General features: G+C 40.9%; 1 protein-coding gene across 4 annotated transcripts in view; it reads left to right on the plus strand.

Annotated features, from left to right (window-relative positions):
- The first annotated feature begins 804 nt into the window (after positions 1-804).
- The window catches only part of ABCC8 (ATP binding cassette subfamily C member 8), a 73,849-nt gene continuing 60,720 nt past the window's right edge, over positions 805-13,933 (plus strand). Inside the window, exons 1-7 of one of the 4 annotated variants that reach the window (XM_040067182.1) lie at positions 896-1,026; positions 1,609-1,677; positions 2,337-2,478; positions 5,174-5,295; positions 10,742-10,908; positions 12,199-12,441; positions 13,298-13,486. In XM_040067182.1, coding sequence (XP_039923116.1) covers positions 5,205-5,295; positions 10,742-10,908; positions 12,199-12,441; positions 13,298-13,486 — 690 coding nt within the window. In that variant the 5' untranslated portion in view covers positions 896-1,026; positions 1,609-1,677; positions 2,337-2,478; positions 5,174-5,204. Of the gene's footprint in view, positions 1,027-1,608; positions 1,678-1,829; positions 1,845-2,336; positions 2,479-5,173; positions 5,296-10,741; positions 10,909-12,198; positions 12,442-13,297; positions 13,487-13,933 lie in introns of those variants that run through there. The other 3 variants (XM_040067181.2, XM_058421082.1, XM_058421083.1) reach the window with 3 other exon arrangements.

Here is a 13,933-nt window from a genome sequence, read left to right on the forward strand (position 1 = left end):
ATCTTGGACAATGATTCAGCCTGTGCTGGGAAGTGTGTGCCAGGTGCAGATTTGCGATACACATCACATTTTACTTTCCAGTGCTATCCCCCAGCAGAGAGGTATTCAATCAGAGTTTTTGTTTGGCTTTGACTCAACTGAACCTAACTTCTACTCAACTGAACCTACATCTACTTTGGAAAGTTTGATTTGTAGATTATTTTGGTGTACCGAAAAATGGTTAGGGAGTGATTTGGAGCCCACTCAAATTTATGATTCTCAAAGACTGAGACAGTCTTGATGGAGAGGGAAAAACAGTTAGGGTTTAACTCTTTTTAGGGGTAAAAAAGGTAAGGCACGAACACAACAGCTGTTCAGGATATGATATTGAAGACTCCTTTGTATGGCTTAATGCGCAACTTAATCCAATAATATCTTTAGCATAGTGGAGAAAAGAAGCAAAAGCTGACAAGGTTGAAAGAACACACTACCCGTAATCTGTAATTCCTCTGTCATCGCTAATTTATTGTTGGATATTTAATGTTCTGTCATATTAACGATGCATAAAGCACTCAATACCGAGCCCCGAGAGCCCTGGGACACGACTCTGGTGCTCTGGGGTACCCAGGGCTGTCACTGTGCGTTCGCATCGGTCCCAAGCGCGTCAGGGAAGGAACGCCCCACCACGACCCGGCCGAGCGCTCCCCCAGCGCCTCGCTCGGGGGCTGTTCGGGGGCGCTGCGTGGGGCGGGCGGGGGCGGGGCAGCGCCGGGGCGGGCGGAGCGCGGGGCCGGGGCCGCCGCCGCTCCCGGCAGGTGCGGGCAGAGCTGCGGCCGCGTCGGCCCCGCCTGATGTGCGCGGAGGAGGAGGCAGCGCCCGGCTGCGCGCAGGGTCCCGCCATGGCCCTGGCATTCTGCGGCGACGAGGGCAACTCCACCGCCTACAACGTGGACCACGGCGTGCTCAACAACGGCTGCTTCGTGGATGCTCTCAACGTGGTGCCGCACGTCTTCTTGCTCTTCATCACCTTCCCCATCCTCTTCATCGGTGGGTGCCTGCGGCTCTCCCTTGCCCTCTCCGCCTGTGCCTCTCTTATTGCCCCCCTTTTCCTTCTGCCCCTCTTCCCCCGGTGTTGCTTTGCCGTGTCCCTCCGCTCGGCTTTGTCTCGCCGTGGGTTTCCCTCCCCGGCTCTGCCGCGCGTGTGCCGCGTTTCCCCCCACCCGCCTGGCTTCCCCTTGCCATGTCCCCTGGCCTGGCCCTGCCCCCCGAGCCGCGCGGGGAGGCTGCGCTGGTGCTGGGATGCGGTGCGAGCTGCGAGATGCTCCGGCGGCCGCCTCTCCCCGGTCTGCCCCCGCACCGCCTGCTGTCCGCCCGGGCAGCGGGGCTCATCTCCGTCTGTCGGGGCAGCCCGCGCCGCAGGTGAAAGCCCTTGCGCAGGCTGGTCAGGGACGGGTGATGCTGGAGGAGACCGCAGGATTTGCCCTGTCGGTTTTGACTAGCCGCGCGGGAAGCAGAAATAAATGTGCTATAAAACCCAGGAAACGTGACAAGTAAGTGTTGCGTTATGAATTTTTGCTCCCAGCAATTACTGCGGGGTCACAGCCTCCTGGCACCCCCCTCCCATTACAGGTTTTGCCCCGCGGCGCTGGCTTCTGCGGTGCCTGAGACGGCTTTGATGTCGCAAGCCCGGCGGGGCCGGTAGGTGGCCCGGTGGTTCAGCTCACGGGGTTACTCACTGCTCCGGTTACCCTCTTCCAAAGCCTGGACCGGCCCGCGGAGAGCCACGGCACGGGTTGGAGTAACGCTCGTAGGGATGGGAAAAGGTCCGGTGAGGAAATAGCAGCCAGCGCGACTGTGAAAACGGGGTCAGCTGAAGAGCTGCTTAGGGTTCTTGGCATTTATCTGGAATCTCTCAATATTACTAATTTTTAGCGAGATAAAACTTCACACCTTTTCCTTTTCTATTTTTATTTTAACTTTTTAAAGTAATTGAAGGGGAAAGAAGCAATGCGTTTATTATAGTGTTTGCGTTTATTTGTCAAACTGTTGATTTGTTCACTTAAGCTGTGAATAGATTTGAAAAATATTTAGTGCATGTAACTACTTGATAGTAAGTTGCAAGAAGTATAGGAATTTAAGGCTGTGTCCTGTCTGAATTATTGATTTTATTTCATGTGAAGTGAGATAATGAGAGCACAGTTCTGATAATATTCAAATACGTATTTGTTTAACAACACAGCTGTGTCAATGTTGGTATGCAAGGTTGTTACATATACAGTTTTGGGGTTTTTGTAAGCAGGAAATTTGTGTGTCACTCTTATTAAGAAAGCTCTCTATAATTCTCTTTTTTCTTTTAGGATGGGGAAGCCAGAGTTCCAAAGTACATATACACCACAGCACATGGCTTCATTTTCCTGGCCACAATTTACGCTGGATACTGACTTTTATCCTCTTGTTTGTGCTGGTGTGTGAAATTGCAGAGGGCATAGTGTCTGATGGGTAAGTGTACGTCTGCCTTCTCCTGGTAGCACTGAGCAATTTAAAGGTTTCAGGGTGAATATTTCCTCCCTGTCTAAATTCTCATCTAAACCATATTCCTTGTAGTTATGAACACATAATCTGTTTTCTTAGTGATTAACCTACCAATCTTGTATCAGAAATTCCATAAACCTTGCCAAGTGATGTACACACACACAACTGACCTTAATCATTTTTAGTTCAGCTTAATGACACTGTTTTTCCAAATAGTAGTCATAGATAAATCATAATGATTCAAGCAGATGGTGACATTTTCATGATGTGTTTTATGTCCAAGGACCCAGTCATACAGTCCTTAGGAGGAACTCCCATGTGCACAGTAGGTCACACCATTCCCCCCCAAACCAAGTTATTTTCATCTAAATAAAAGGAATTAATCTGCTGGGCCTTATGTCACACATCACAGAGTTTCTTCTGATGATTGTGCACTGTATCTCCTATGTTACCTGGAGCAGAGCAACTCATATGATGTGTGCATGAGCCATCATCTGTTATTCTACTTAGGATGTCACTAAACAGAAATCTGTGAGAAAAAAATATTCCGAGTGAAACAAGAGATACAGGAGAGTAATTTATTATGAAAAAAAGCTAATTATCTAACAATGAATATGATCTCTTCCTATGAAGAGAGGTGTGATTTTTCACAAGGATTATGAAATAGAATCTCCTCATTAAACAGAACAAAATCTCCCCAATTCGCCATCTATATAACAAGTATCCACCAACAAGTGTGAAATGCACTGCAGTTTTCTGGTGTAGAAAATTATGTCATCATTATTATTTTAACTTCTCTTAAACATATATAAATAGGTTGTTTGTCAGTGTCAATTTTTTTTTTTAGGAATTTTTCTCTTGCTTATTCAGAGTTATCAGGATGTGGGATGCTCAGAGCAAAATCTGCTTTGAGTTTTCTCCATATTTTTTCTCGTTTGCAGTGCGTCTCATTATGTGTATTTGCTATTTAACTTGACTCAGAACACTGCTGTTAAGTAATAGGTGTCACCTGATGGGAATCAAAGCTTAGAGCTCTGATGGGGGTGTGCCAACCCACAGTCCTGCTTCCCGAGCATGCAGCAGGCTGGTGAGGGCTCCAGTGAATAGAAGAGAGTTTTGAGACCCATCAGCTTTCTAAGAATGAAAATGGATCGTGCTGGTGAGCCCTTTTGACAGCAACTGGATGCTAAAGTCTTTGGCATCTCAGCAATAGAGGTGGCCTATTGGAGGTACAGTTACATAGGAGAATTCCAGCAGCCGTGAAATAAGCAGTGTTACCTACTGAAGCTTAGGCTGTCTGAAGAAATCTATTCTTGTTGGGTTTTTTTGTCCTTGCTGAGAATTCAGCCCTGGTGTACAAAACCTCCTGGCATTACTAGGAATTTCAGAGAATCCTTTCTCATTTTGCTGTATTGACATCCAGCTATTGTCAGCAAGAGGAATTCAGTGTTCATCACAGGCTGTGAGCATGGTTCCAGCCAGCTCTAGAGAGTTAACCATGATCTTCTTTGAGGGAAGGCTCTCCTTTCTAGAGCAGAGACGCAGGAAATGGTTGTCCTGATCTCCTGTGGTTCTGCTAGACATGTGGAGTGTTCTGCTCTCAGAAATATGACGTCCTGTGATGATCTTTCATCTTCCTCCCAGCACAGCTTTTCTTGTCTCTCCAACCTCGACAAAAGTAGTGTTTGATGCAGCAAAAAGAAATCCATTCAAAGGACAAGTTGTGCATTTCTCTAAATGTTTGTGTCCTGAAGTCGTCTTGGTGCCTCTTCTGGTAAAGCTGGCTGGGAGACAGAGCAAACTGTAGCCCCTGATAGCACAGGGCACTCAATTCTTTTTTATGAAAGAAAAAGGGAGAAAGAGAAAATAAATAGGAGGAAAGAGGAGGGAAACCACGTTTCTATTGAATGCTACACAAACCAACAACATTGCCCAAAAATTCCAGTATTCCCAAAAAGCTGTATTTAGAAGAACCTCTTCTGCTGCTACCTGAAGCAAAGCATCAGCACCATTTTGCTTTATAGTAAAAACATAAGGGTGTTTCATTCTGTTTTAGGTTGTGGGGTTTTGGTGGGTTTTTTTGTTTGTTTTTTGTTTTGGTTGGGTTTTTTTTTGTTTGGTTTTTTTTGTTTTGTTTTGATTTGGGTGGTTTTTTTTGTTTGTTTGTTTGGGTTTTTTTGGTTTTTTTTGTTGGCTTGCAGTTGCTGAAGACCTCACTGTAAGTAATTCCTGTGCTGTGGTGCTGTTGCTTCTTTTAAACTGAAAAAAATGAAACATTTCCACAAAATGCTTCTGTAGAAAATCTTGAACTGTGCTGTCAGTTGGTCTTGTCTGCATATTTTGATGGACAGGTCCCAAACTAGTTTAGCTTAAATTAACTTTTCTCATTTTGGAGATGAGCTGCTTGTCCTCATTTAAACAACGTTCCAATTGATTTCAGTAGGAAATAGGAGTTCACACCTTTCATTTTCAGCACAGGAGAGGAATTTGAAATTCAACTGTGTGATTTAGGAAAAAAAATTAATTAAAACTTGGAGGGGTTTGCATCCATAACTCATTCTAGAAAATCTTACCTCAGAGCTGGGTACAATTAATGAACTAAATGGGAAACATTTAAATAGCTGAGAGGTTTGACTTTAACAAATATTTATTTGTTTTAAAGGGTTTCTGAATCCCGCCACTTACACCTGTACATGCCGGCTGGAATGGCATTCCTGGCAGCCATCACATCAGTCGTCTATTACCACAATATTGAAACATCCAATTTCCCCAAACTGTTAATAGGTATGTCTCAAAATCTATGCACCAGGAAGTGTGGCTGCGGTGCTATGTGTCTTCTTCCTTGGTGACAGGTCACTGCAGTCTCGTATGACCAAAGCTATCCCTCTATGTATGCTCAGATATTTCCTTATTTTTAATGCTGTCAGCTTCTAATGATGTTCTGTGTAGTGTTCTCAGGGACCCAAAGACTTCTCTGGGAAAAACTTTTGTGGGAAAAGTAGCCTGGGAAATTTTTAACTCTGAATCCAAATCCCTTGCTTGTCAACCTGTTGTGTGTAAGTGTGATGTAAGAGTGAAGAAATCTTCATCTGCATGGACTGTTGAAATATGCAGGGAGTTGAGGAATGACATCCCTGACTTTTGGTCATGGATATATTACTCTAGCTTCATGTTCTTAAAACTCCCTTTGAAAACTGCCTTAAGGCCTTTTGAATGAAAAATGCTATAAATGAGAGCTACCTAGTTTACTCTGTATTTTGCAAGACTGTGAATAAACTATAGCTATAGAAAATCCATTGCTACTGACAGTCGTAAATTTGTTCTCATGTTGTCATCTGTTTAAGTCGACTGCAAGCTGGGAATGTCTACATGCTTAATCACATCCTGTTACCTGTTATTTCTTTGGTGGTCCTGGCTCATCAAATTTTATTTGAGCTGGATTTCTGTATTAATAGATCCTGCTAAAAATTTTCTTGTACCGTTGTAGCTCTGTGTATTAAAGTTTTGTTCTAGTTTTTGTCAGGTGAGGAAAAGTCGGTTATAACTAGATTTGAGAAAGCTTTTAAATATTGAAAATTATTTTTAATATATGTTGGGATAAGTGAGAATCCTGTTCTGTAGAAGGAGTCTGTAACTCCTTAATAAAAAAGTTCTTCTCCAAAGACAGGTTTCTATTGAGGTGTAGCAACCTTTATGTCTTCTTATTTGGGACTGCTTTTCTTCTTGTACCTTTCTTTTAAGTAGGATCTTTTTTGTCCTTTATGAACAGGTGAGGTCATTCAGTTGTTTTTTAAGCATGTCAACAGTCTTTTTAATGCCTTCTCACAGGAAGCATTGGTAGCCCGATACTGTTGCCTGTAAAGCAAGCAGTGATTTTTGTGGTTTTGTTTTTTTGGTTGTTTTGTTGTTTGGGCTTTTTGTTGTTATTTCAGTTGTATAATGCAGCTTTAAATAATTTAGTGTCACTAGCACATTCCTACTGTTAAGCCTTTGAGAAGGGTACCACAAAGTTACAGCTGGTACTTGATTACCCATTTTTGCATAATTTGTGCTCAGTAGAGATTTCTTTTTTATGATAATGTTTTTTAGTGTTTAGAGTGCTGATGCTGGATAAACTTTGGACAATACTTGAATCCTAAAAAGTTGTCCCAACAAATATCAACACTTGCTTATTATGGATGATTTTTAATTTTGCAAGAATTTCCAAGGAACTTGGAAATTTCCCTCAGAAAATCTGGTCTTAATAGCTCTTGGGTGTAAGAGAAAATTAGACTATCACAGTCTTTCTCACTTTGTTAGTCTGATTTGAATTTTAGTCCAAAATCTTCATACACTGATGGTCTTTGATTTTTATTTTTTTCTTTTGTTTTTCTTTTATTTGTCCTAAGACAGACATTTCTGTAAGTTACAATCCTTTGTTCTTAACTGCACAAACTGTGAGGATTGTCATCTTTCAATCTTAATTGCAACTACTCTGTATTGATATCTGGGACAAGGCAATGAGCACTTTGTGCAAATGAGCCCAGTATAGATAGTGAAATTATACCTTTACTCTGCTCTCAACCCACCAGAGTGCAGTGTGGCCATGAAGCAGCTTTGCTTTAGAGCCTTATTTTATGAGGTAAATAAGAACCAGGAGGGAAAGCTAAAGTTGGTAATAAACTTTTTGCTAGGTTTACGGGAAACAGGGCTCATGTAGAACAGATCTAATGTTGCACACGCGGAGAGCAAAGTAGAAGAGCTGATGTGACATCTTGCTGCTTCTGAGCATGAGTGAATTTCCAGTAAACTGCAGGGTGTCATCTGCCTCAGCTGCAGGGTGGATGCTCACATCTGCAAATAGTTGATAACTGTTTAAAGCAAAGTTAAGAGAGCCTTATCCAAAATCTATTAAACCCAGCAGGGGAGCTCTCACTGAGGCAGTGCAGTGGACTCTTAAAGGTCTGTTCTTTAATTCTGAACAGGGTGAAATTTTCCAATCCCATGAAATTTTGAGATGTGCTCTTTTTTAAAGATCCTTTTCACTCTGTACCTTAGAGAAACCAAATCCATTTGTAATTCTTCATTAGCAAGTAAGAGGCAGATACTCTGACAGACATGGGGATTAGTGTGTTTCCTTGGGTTTGCAAAAGGAGTCAAAATTCTTCTACTGATCCTGAGCCTGCCTTTTAGCTTTAGCCCAGGCACTTGGCTATTTTAAAGTAGTCATTCTTAGTATTTCTCATCAAAAAAAGTTGACAAGGTTTGGAATATTTATTTGCTGAAGCTGATGATTGAGTTCATGAATGTGGTTGAGTGACCTAACTATTGCAACACCTTGATCTGGTCTGAATATGGTTTTCTTGGTATGATTTTGGTCTGTAATTATATTTCAGCAAATGTAGCTGTTCCCATGTAGTGCTGTTTACCAGGACACTCTCATAATAATGCTAATTTTGATGCTCTTTGCGCTTCATGGTCACATAACATTTGTACAGTTAAGTAGGACTCCTTTTAGAATAATTTTCATACTGGATTGGAAAATCTGCTGCTTTTGTGATGTTTAAAATACACAAATGAAAAGTTAGTTTCTTTGTTTTAAGGATAAATAAACCTCAAAAATTAATAGTAGGATAAAACAATGAAATAACAACAGGACTTTAGGGTTTTAATCTGAAACGGGTGGTAGTGTGGGAACACATTTTTTTTAATTTCAAAATATTGTCCTTTTTTTTAAACTAATCTTAATTTTATGACTGCCTTACTACTACTAGACCAGAATCTATTTTTCTTATTCAAAATTTTTGTCTCATTACATTGTAGTTGTTTCCCTTGGAATTTAGTTTATTCTTTAAAATGGAACTTCCTGCATAAAAATATTGCTTATCGCTTAGTACAAAAAAATTCTCTCCAAAGAGGCATAGGTTAATCAATAAATCCCATCCAGTTAAATGTGTGGCTTTGTAGATTGGGCTTAATTCAATAAAGGTGTAGAAGAGTTTGAGTTGCACATTGCCTTATTTTTCAGGGGTGTGGCCCAGACGAGAATCTACACCCTGGTGTTGTGAGTTGAGGTCTCTTACATGGCCCAAGATAAAGTGAGGTCATTTAGGCATCTAGAATTGGCCTAAATAAATCCAGTAAATGTAAGCATGCCTCTATGGTGTGATCACTTTGTAGTTAAGACCAATGGAAGTTCTCTGAGATAATTTCTAAAAACTCTCAGCCAAAATGTACTCACCAGCCAGATGTTAAAAGCATCATCTATAAAGAGTAGAGCCACAATTGTATTTTTCCAGGACCCTTGAGTGGCCTGTGAACATTCTCCAGGTCAGATTAGATACAACTGTATTCAAAAGTGACAAGCTAAGTAAATTCAAATGCTTCTACGGAAGTGTGACAGCAAGTGGCCACTTACAGCCTGAGAATGTTGTGTTTGGCACTTTATCATACTTCTTAAAAAAAAATAAATTAATGTTATAACGATAATAATAAAAGGTCATATAGACCCTTATTTAAACCCTAAATAGGAGAATGGCTCTGCTAGTTCTTATTCATAATTCCAAGACATACATAAATGCCTGATGGCTTGGGGTTTTTTTTGGAAGTCTTCCACTGGTGGATATATTCAGTGTGCAATGTTTAAGTCCCTTTTATTCCAAGAGGGATATGTTCTCAGCCTGTTGTTGGAAGAAAGAGACAAAACAAGGTTTTACAGATGAAGGTGATTAAGAGTAGAACAGCATGGAATGCAATTCTTGGATGAAGTGAGATTTTATAGTCAGAAGTAGTGCAAATAGGGAGGGATAGTGCCTCAAAGGAAGGAATAAGTCTGAAACAGGATGAGAAGCAAACTACGTTGGGAAGATGGTAGGAAGCCTCACATAAAAAAGCTCAAGTTTTATAAGAGAAATTTGGTAAGTATATCTTTTAAACCCTCTCTGCAACTGCATCGGCCACAGAAGTGCCATGCTCAAATGCCTGACCACTCTGACACTCAGAGTGTTCCAGTTCTAGAGTGTTCCAGAGGCCAGTTCTTTATGAACTCGCCTCTTAATTTTAGAGGAAGAGATGTTCCATTGGCAAATGTCCTAATGCACAATGTTCCTGTATTGTTCCATTCTCTGTCTGCCTTTAAAGGAGTGGTTTTTAACTTGATTTCTCTAGAAGCAAGACTGGCAGTCCCAAATCTCACACGGATTATCTGCATTGAATTTAGCTTTGCTTGGAAAGGGTAGCCCTAGAGTACATCTCCAGAGAGTTTTCTGGTGCCTCAGGGTATCTGGAACACCACCAGTTCTTTGAAATGTATGCAACTTCCTGATGATTATCCATATTTAAGTTAGACTTACAGTTGCTAATGCCTTGGTTGAAGCCTTTCTCTGGTGTTCTGGCGAGACACTTGGAAAACACATCCAAGCTTTTCTTGGCAGTTGGAGCTCATTCCATCTGTTGCACCATGGCATATACAGCAGCAATGAAAGATTTATTTAAAAGAATATAACCCTGGGAGGCATTTCCTTAAGAATAGGGAACAGGAGCTGGCTTATGGTGTGATTAATGGTATGGAGAGTACTTCCAAGTCTCCAGAGCTTACTCCAGGGATTATTTGTTAGCTGATGGTAGCATGAGCATGTTAAGACAAGAGGTTTTGTAGAACACTAAAAAGTGAAAGCTGTATTCCATGAATGCCAGAATATCCTTCCTTGATGTGACTGCTTTATCTACATTGTGAATTACATATATATGGAATTTGTGTTGAACAGTAATGCAGCTGCAGTTTGGACAAAGTATTTTAGTATCTGTTCCTGACACATCCCAGAGATTAGCAAAGAATTTTTCTTCAAGCCACATTCGTAGCAGTCTTGTAGCATTAACCAAATCTGAAGAACATTATTCACAAGCACCTTCACTTTTGGAGGAATACCCTCCCTTGAGCTGATCATGTGGACACAGGTTTACAGCAGATGAAATTTCCTTCAGGTGACTTCACTTTGTGAAACTTTTGAAATATTACTAAATCTAATAGAAAAGGCATTTAGAACTAACATTATCTTAATATTTTAATGTTTGTGGAATTAAATTAGGCTTCTGATTGACATGAGAAAGGCCACTCTCTGGTTTTATATGTTTTGTTGTATTCTTCCTTAATTATGTTTCATAAATCCATTGTATATTTTTGCAACTATGGAGCTGGTTAATTTGTTTTTGGGGTTTTTTGTTTGTTGGTTTGTTTTTTTTTTCTCTACAGCATTGTTGTTCTACTGGACTTTAGCTTTCATAACTAAAACCATCAAATTTGTGAAGTTCTGTGATAATGGGGTTGGATTTTCTCAGCTTCGATTTTGCCTCACGGGACTCTTGGTTGTTCTTTATGGAATGCTACTAGCTGTAGAAATCAATGTCATCAGGGTGAGGGTAAGTAACTATGATAGAAGTCTCCTGCTGTGGTTTTTATTGGTTGTTTTTTTTAGTTATTGGTATCTTTTTCTTTTATTATTCCCTTTTCTAGGTACTTGGTGTAAAATGCATTACTAAGGAGAAAGAAAAATCCAGTTGGAAATAAATCTATTTGATAATCAACAGTTAATACTATTTTACTAGGCTAGATGAATCTGTAATTTCAAAAATGTCAGATTCTGTTGTTGTTAGTCTAAGATCAATTTCATCTGTTCAAGTTTGCTGTAAATTTTTTAATTATTCTGTTTCAGTCATGACAGTCAAGTATTTCTGATGCAGGAGAAGACTGGTAGAATCTTAGACACACGATAACATCTCTCATTTTCTAGGAGACTGTCACAATAAGTGATTTATTTGGGCTACTGGTGCTCCTCCCAGCTATATTTCTTTTTCCCCTCTGCAGTGTCTGCTGTCCTAATCTAAACTGAGACTTTGGAGACTGCTGGATACATAAATGCCAAAGTTCCCTTAAGCTGGCACTCACCAACTGTGCACAAATTACATTTTGGAGGGAAAGAAATATCCCCATGTAAATTTTCTTGCTGTAGCTCCATGTTTTGAGCTAACAAATGCAAAGCAGTGAGTTGTGGGAGATGAATCCCAGTGATGACCACAGGGCTGTACCTAAGCTCCTGTGTCTCATATTGTGCTGCCTGGAACTCAAAGTAGTGCTGGGGCTGTACTGTTTAAATAATTGAGGGGGTCAGCCTCTTTTGACATGTCTCAAGTGAAAGACCAAGAGGAAATGGCCTTAAGTTGTACCATAGAGGTTCAGATTAGTTATCAGATTTTTTTTTTTTTCACTGAAACAGGGGGCAGACACTGGAATAAGTTGCCCAGGGAGGTGGTGGAGTCACCACTTCTGGAAATGTTCCAGAGGTGTCTGGAGATAGGGAGTAGGGGTGATTATGGTTGTTCTGGTTTGGTGGTTGAACTGGATGATCTTGAAGGCATCTTCCGTCCATGATGATTCTGATTCTGTAGGGTGTTTTTTTTACCTACAAGCATGCAAATTTTTGCACCATAAGCAGAGTCATAGTGACTGGTAATTATTTATTTCTAGACTGGATGCCTCTGATTATCCTCAGTACCTGAGGAAACTGGATTGCTGTATCGGTTTTACTTGGATTTGGTTTAGGAAACCAAGACTGATTCATTGATTATCTGCAGTGTCCTTATCTATTCTTTGTGCACTTGTATTTTTTACGCATTTACCGTGATTCTGCTGGATTTTTTTCTGGATTTCAGAGGTATGTTTTCTTCAAAACTCCGAAAGAAGTTAAACCTCCTGAGGATCTCCAGGATCTTGGTGTCCGATTCTTGCAGCCATTTGTGAATCTGCTATCCAAAGGAACATACTGGTGGATGAACACATTCATCAAGACTGCCCATAAGAAACCAATAGACTTGAAAACCATAGGCAAGCTTCCCATTGCTATGAGAGCTCTGACCAATTACATCCGCCTTAATGAGGCTTTTGAAGCACAGAAGGTATGCAAAGCGTGGAATTTTGTCTGTATGCTTATATCCAGAGTTTGTGTTTTTCATTACTTTTTAACATAGAAGCATGACACAAAGAGATATAAACAGATATGATGCAAATGAAGTATTCATTGGCATAGCAGTCCATATACCAAGAGACCATATTCTCCGTTGTATCTTGTACAAATAGTGAAGCTTCTCTAATCAAATGTGCATGTCAAACACATTGCTGGTTAAATGTGTGTAAAATGCGTACGGCCTCTATTTTGATGTGGAAAGTAGTCATGGACTGTGCTCACTGAACACTATTATTCCTCCTAATAAGACCCTGGAAACATTCAGTTACACAGTCAGTATTAATTAGGCCTTGCAGGGCTATTTTTTTTCCATGTTATTTCAGTTACAGTTTGTCCATAGGAGAGTTCAGGGTTGAAACTACCTTGGCTCAAATTAATTTTCACTCCTCAGTGAGAGCTGAGCTTATACAGGATTTTAAGAGAACTTGTTTACATCCTGCCTAAAAAGTGTATGCTTCCAGTCTCTGTTCACCACAGAACAAAAACCTGTCACTTCCCTTCCTCTTTTTTTTTTTCCTCCCTCAGCAGGCCACAAACAACTCACTTGATCCCTTATTAGGGATAGGAAAGAAATCATGGTTCTTTTCATGGAGGGAAGTGCAAATTATTGCTTTGTTCTGACTCTATAAAAAGAAACAATAGCTGTAGTTCCTCTGCTTTCTACCTGAGAGATTACAAATGGTTGTCAATGAATTAAAGCAGTGATACTTTAAAAATACCAGTGTTTTATCACACCTGAGGGTAATGTATAACATAATTCTTACTAATTTAAATTTAATTCTGACCAGAACAAAAGATCGTCATCTCCCCAAGGATCCAGATCCATTTGGCGTGCTCTGTGCTGTGCTTTTGGAAGACCCTTACTTCTCAGCAGCACATTCCGTATTCTGGCTGACTTGCTTGGATTTGCCGGGCCGCTCTGCATCTCTGGGATTGTTCACAATGTTGGAAAAGGAAATAACACCATCCGCCCACAGGTACTGTCAAAATGTCGTCAAAAGAGAGGAGTCGAAAAAGTGATGCTGTGACTGTGTATTGTTTGTCCTCAGTAAGGAAAGTGACTCTGCACTGTGTGAATGCTGGAAGCGCCAGTGTGAATGTACTGCCTGGTATCCTTTTTTATGCTGTGATGGAGTTCGTCCACTGCAGGGCAATGAAGGTGATTAAGGGACTGGGGCATCTCTTGCAAGGCTGATTTATTTATACAAATATCCAAAGGGAGGGTCTCAAGAGGATGGACCAGGCTCTGCTTGGTGCTGGCAAGCAATAGGTCAAGAGGCAATGGGCGGAAACTGATACACAGAAGTTCCACGTGAATATGAGGAAAAACTTCTTGAAAGTGTAGGTGACCGAGCACTGGAAGAAGTTGCCCAGAGGGGTTGTAGAGTTTCCCTCACTGGAAATACTAAAGACCAGCTGGGATG

The sequence above is a fragment of the Hirundo rustica genome, chromosome 6 (genome assembly GCF_015227805.2).
Source record: "Hirundo rustica isolate bHirRus1 chromosome 6, bHirRus1.pri.v3, whole genome shotgun sequence".
NCBI lineage: Eukaryota > Metazoa > Chordata > Aves > Passeriformes > Hirundinidae > Hirundo > Hirundo rustica.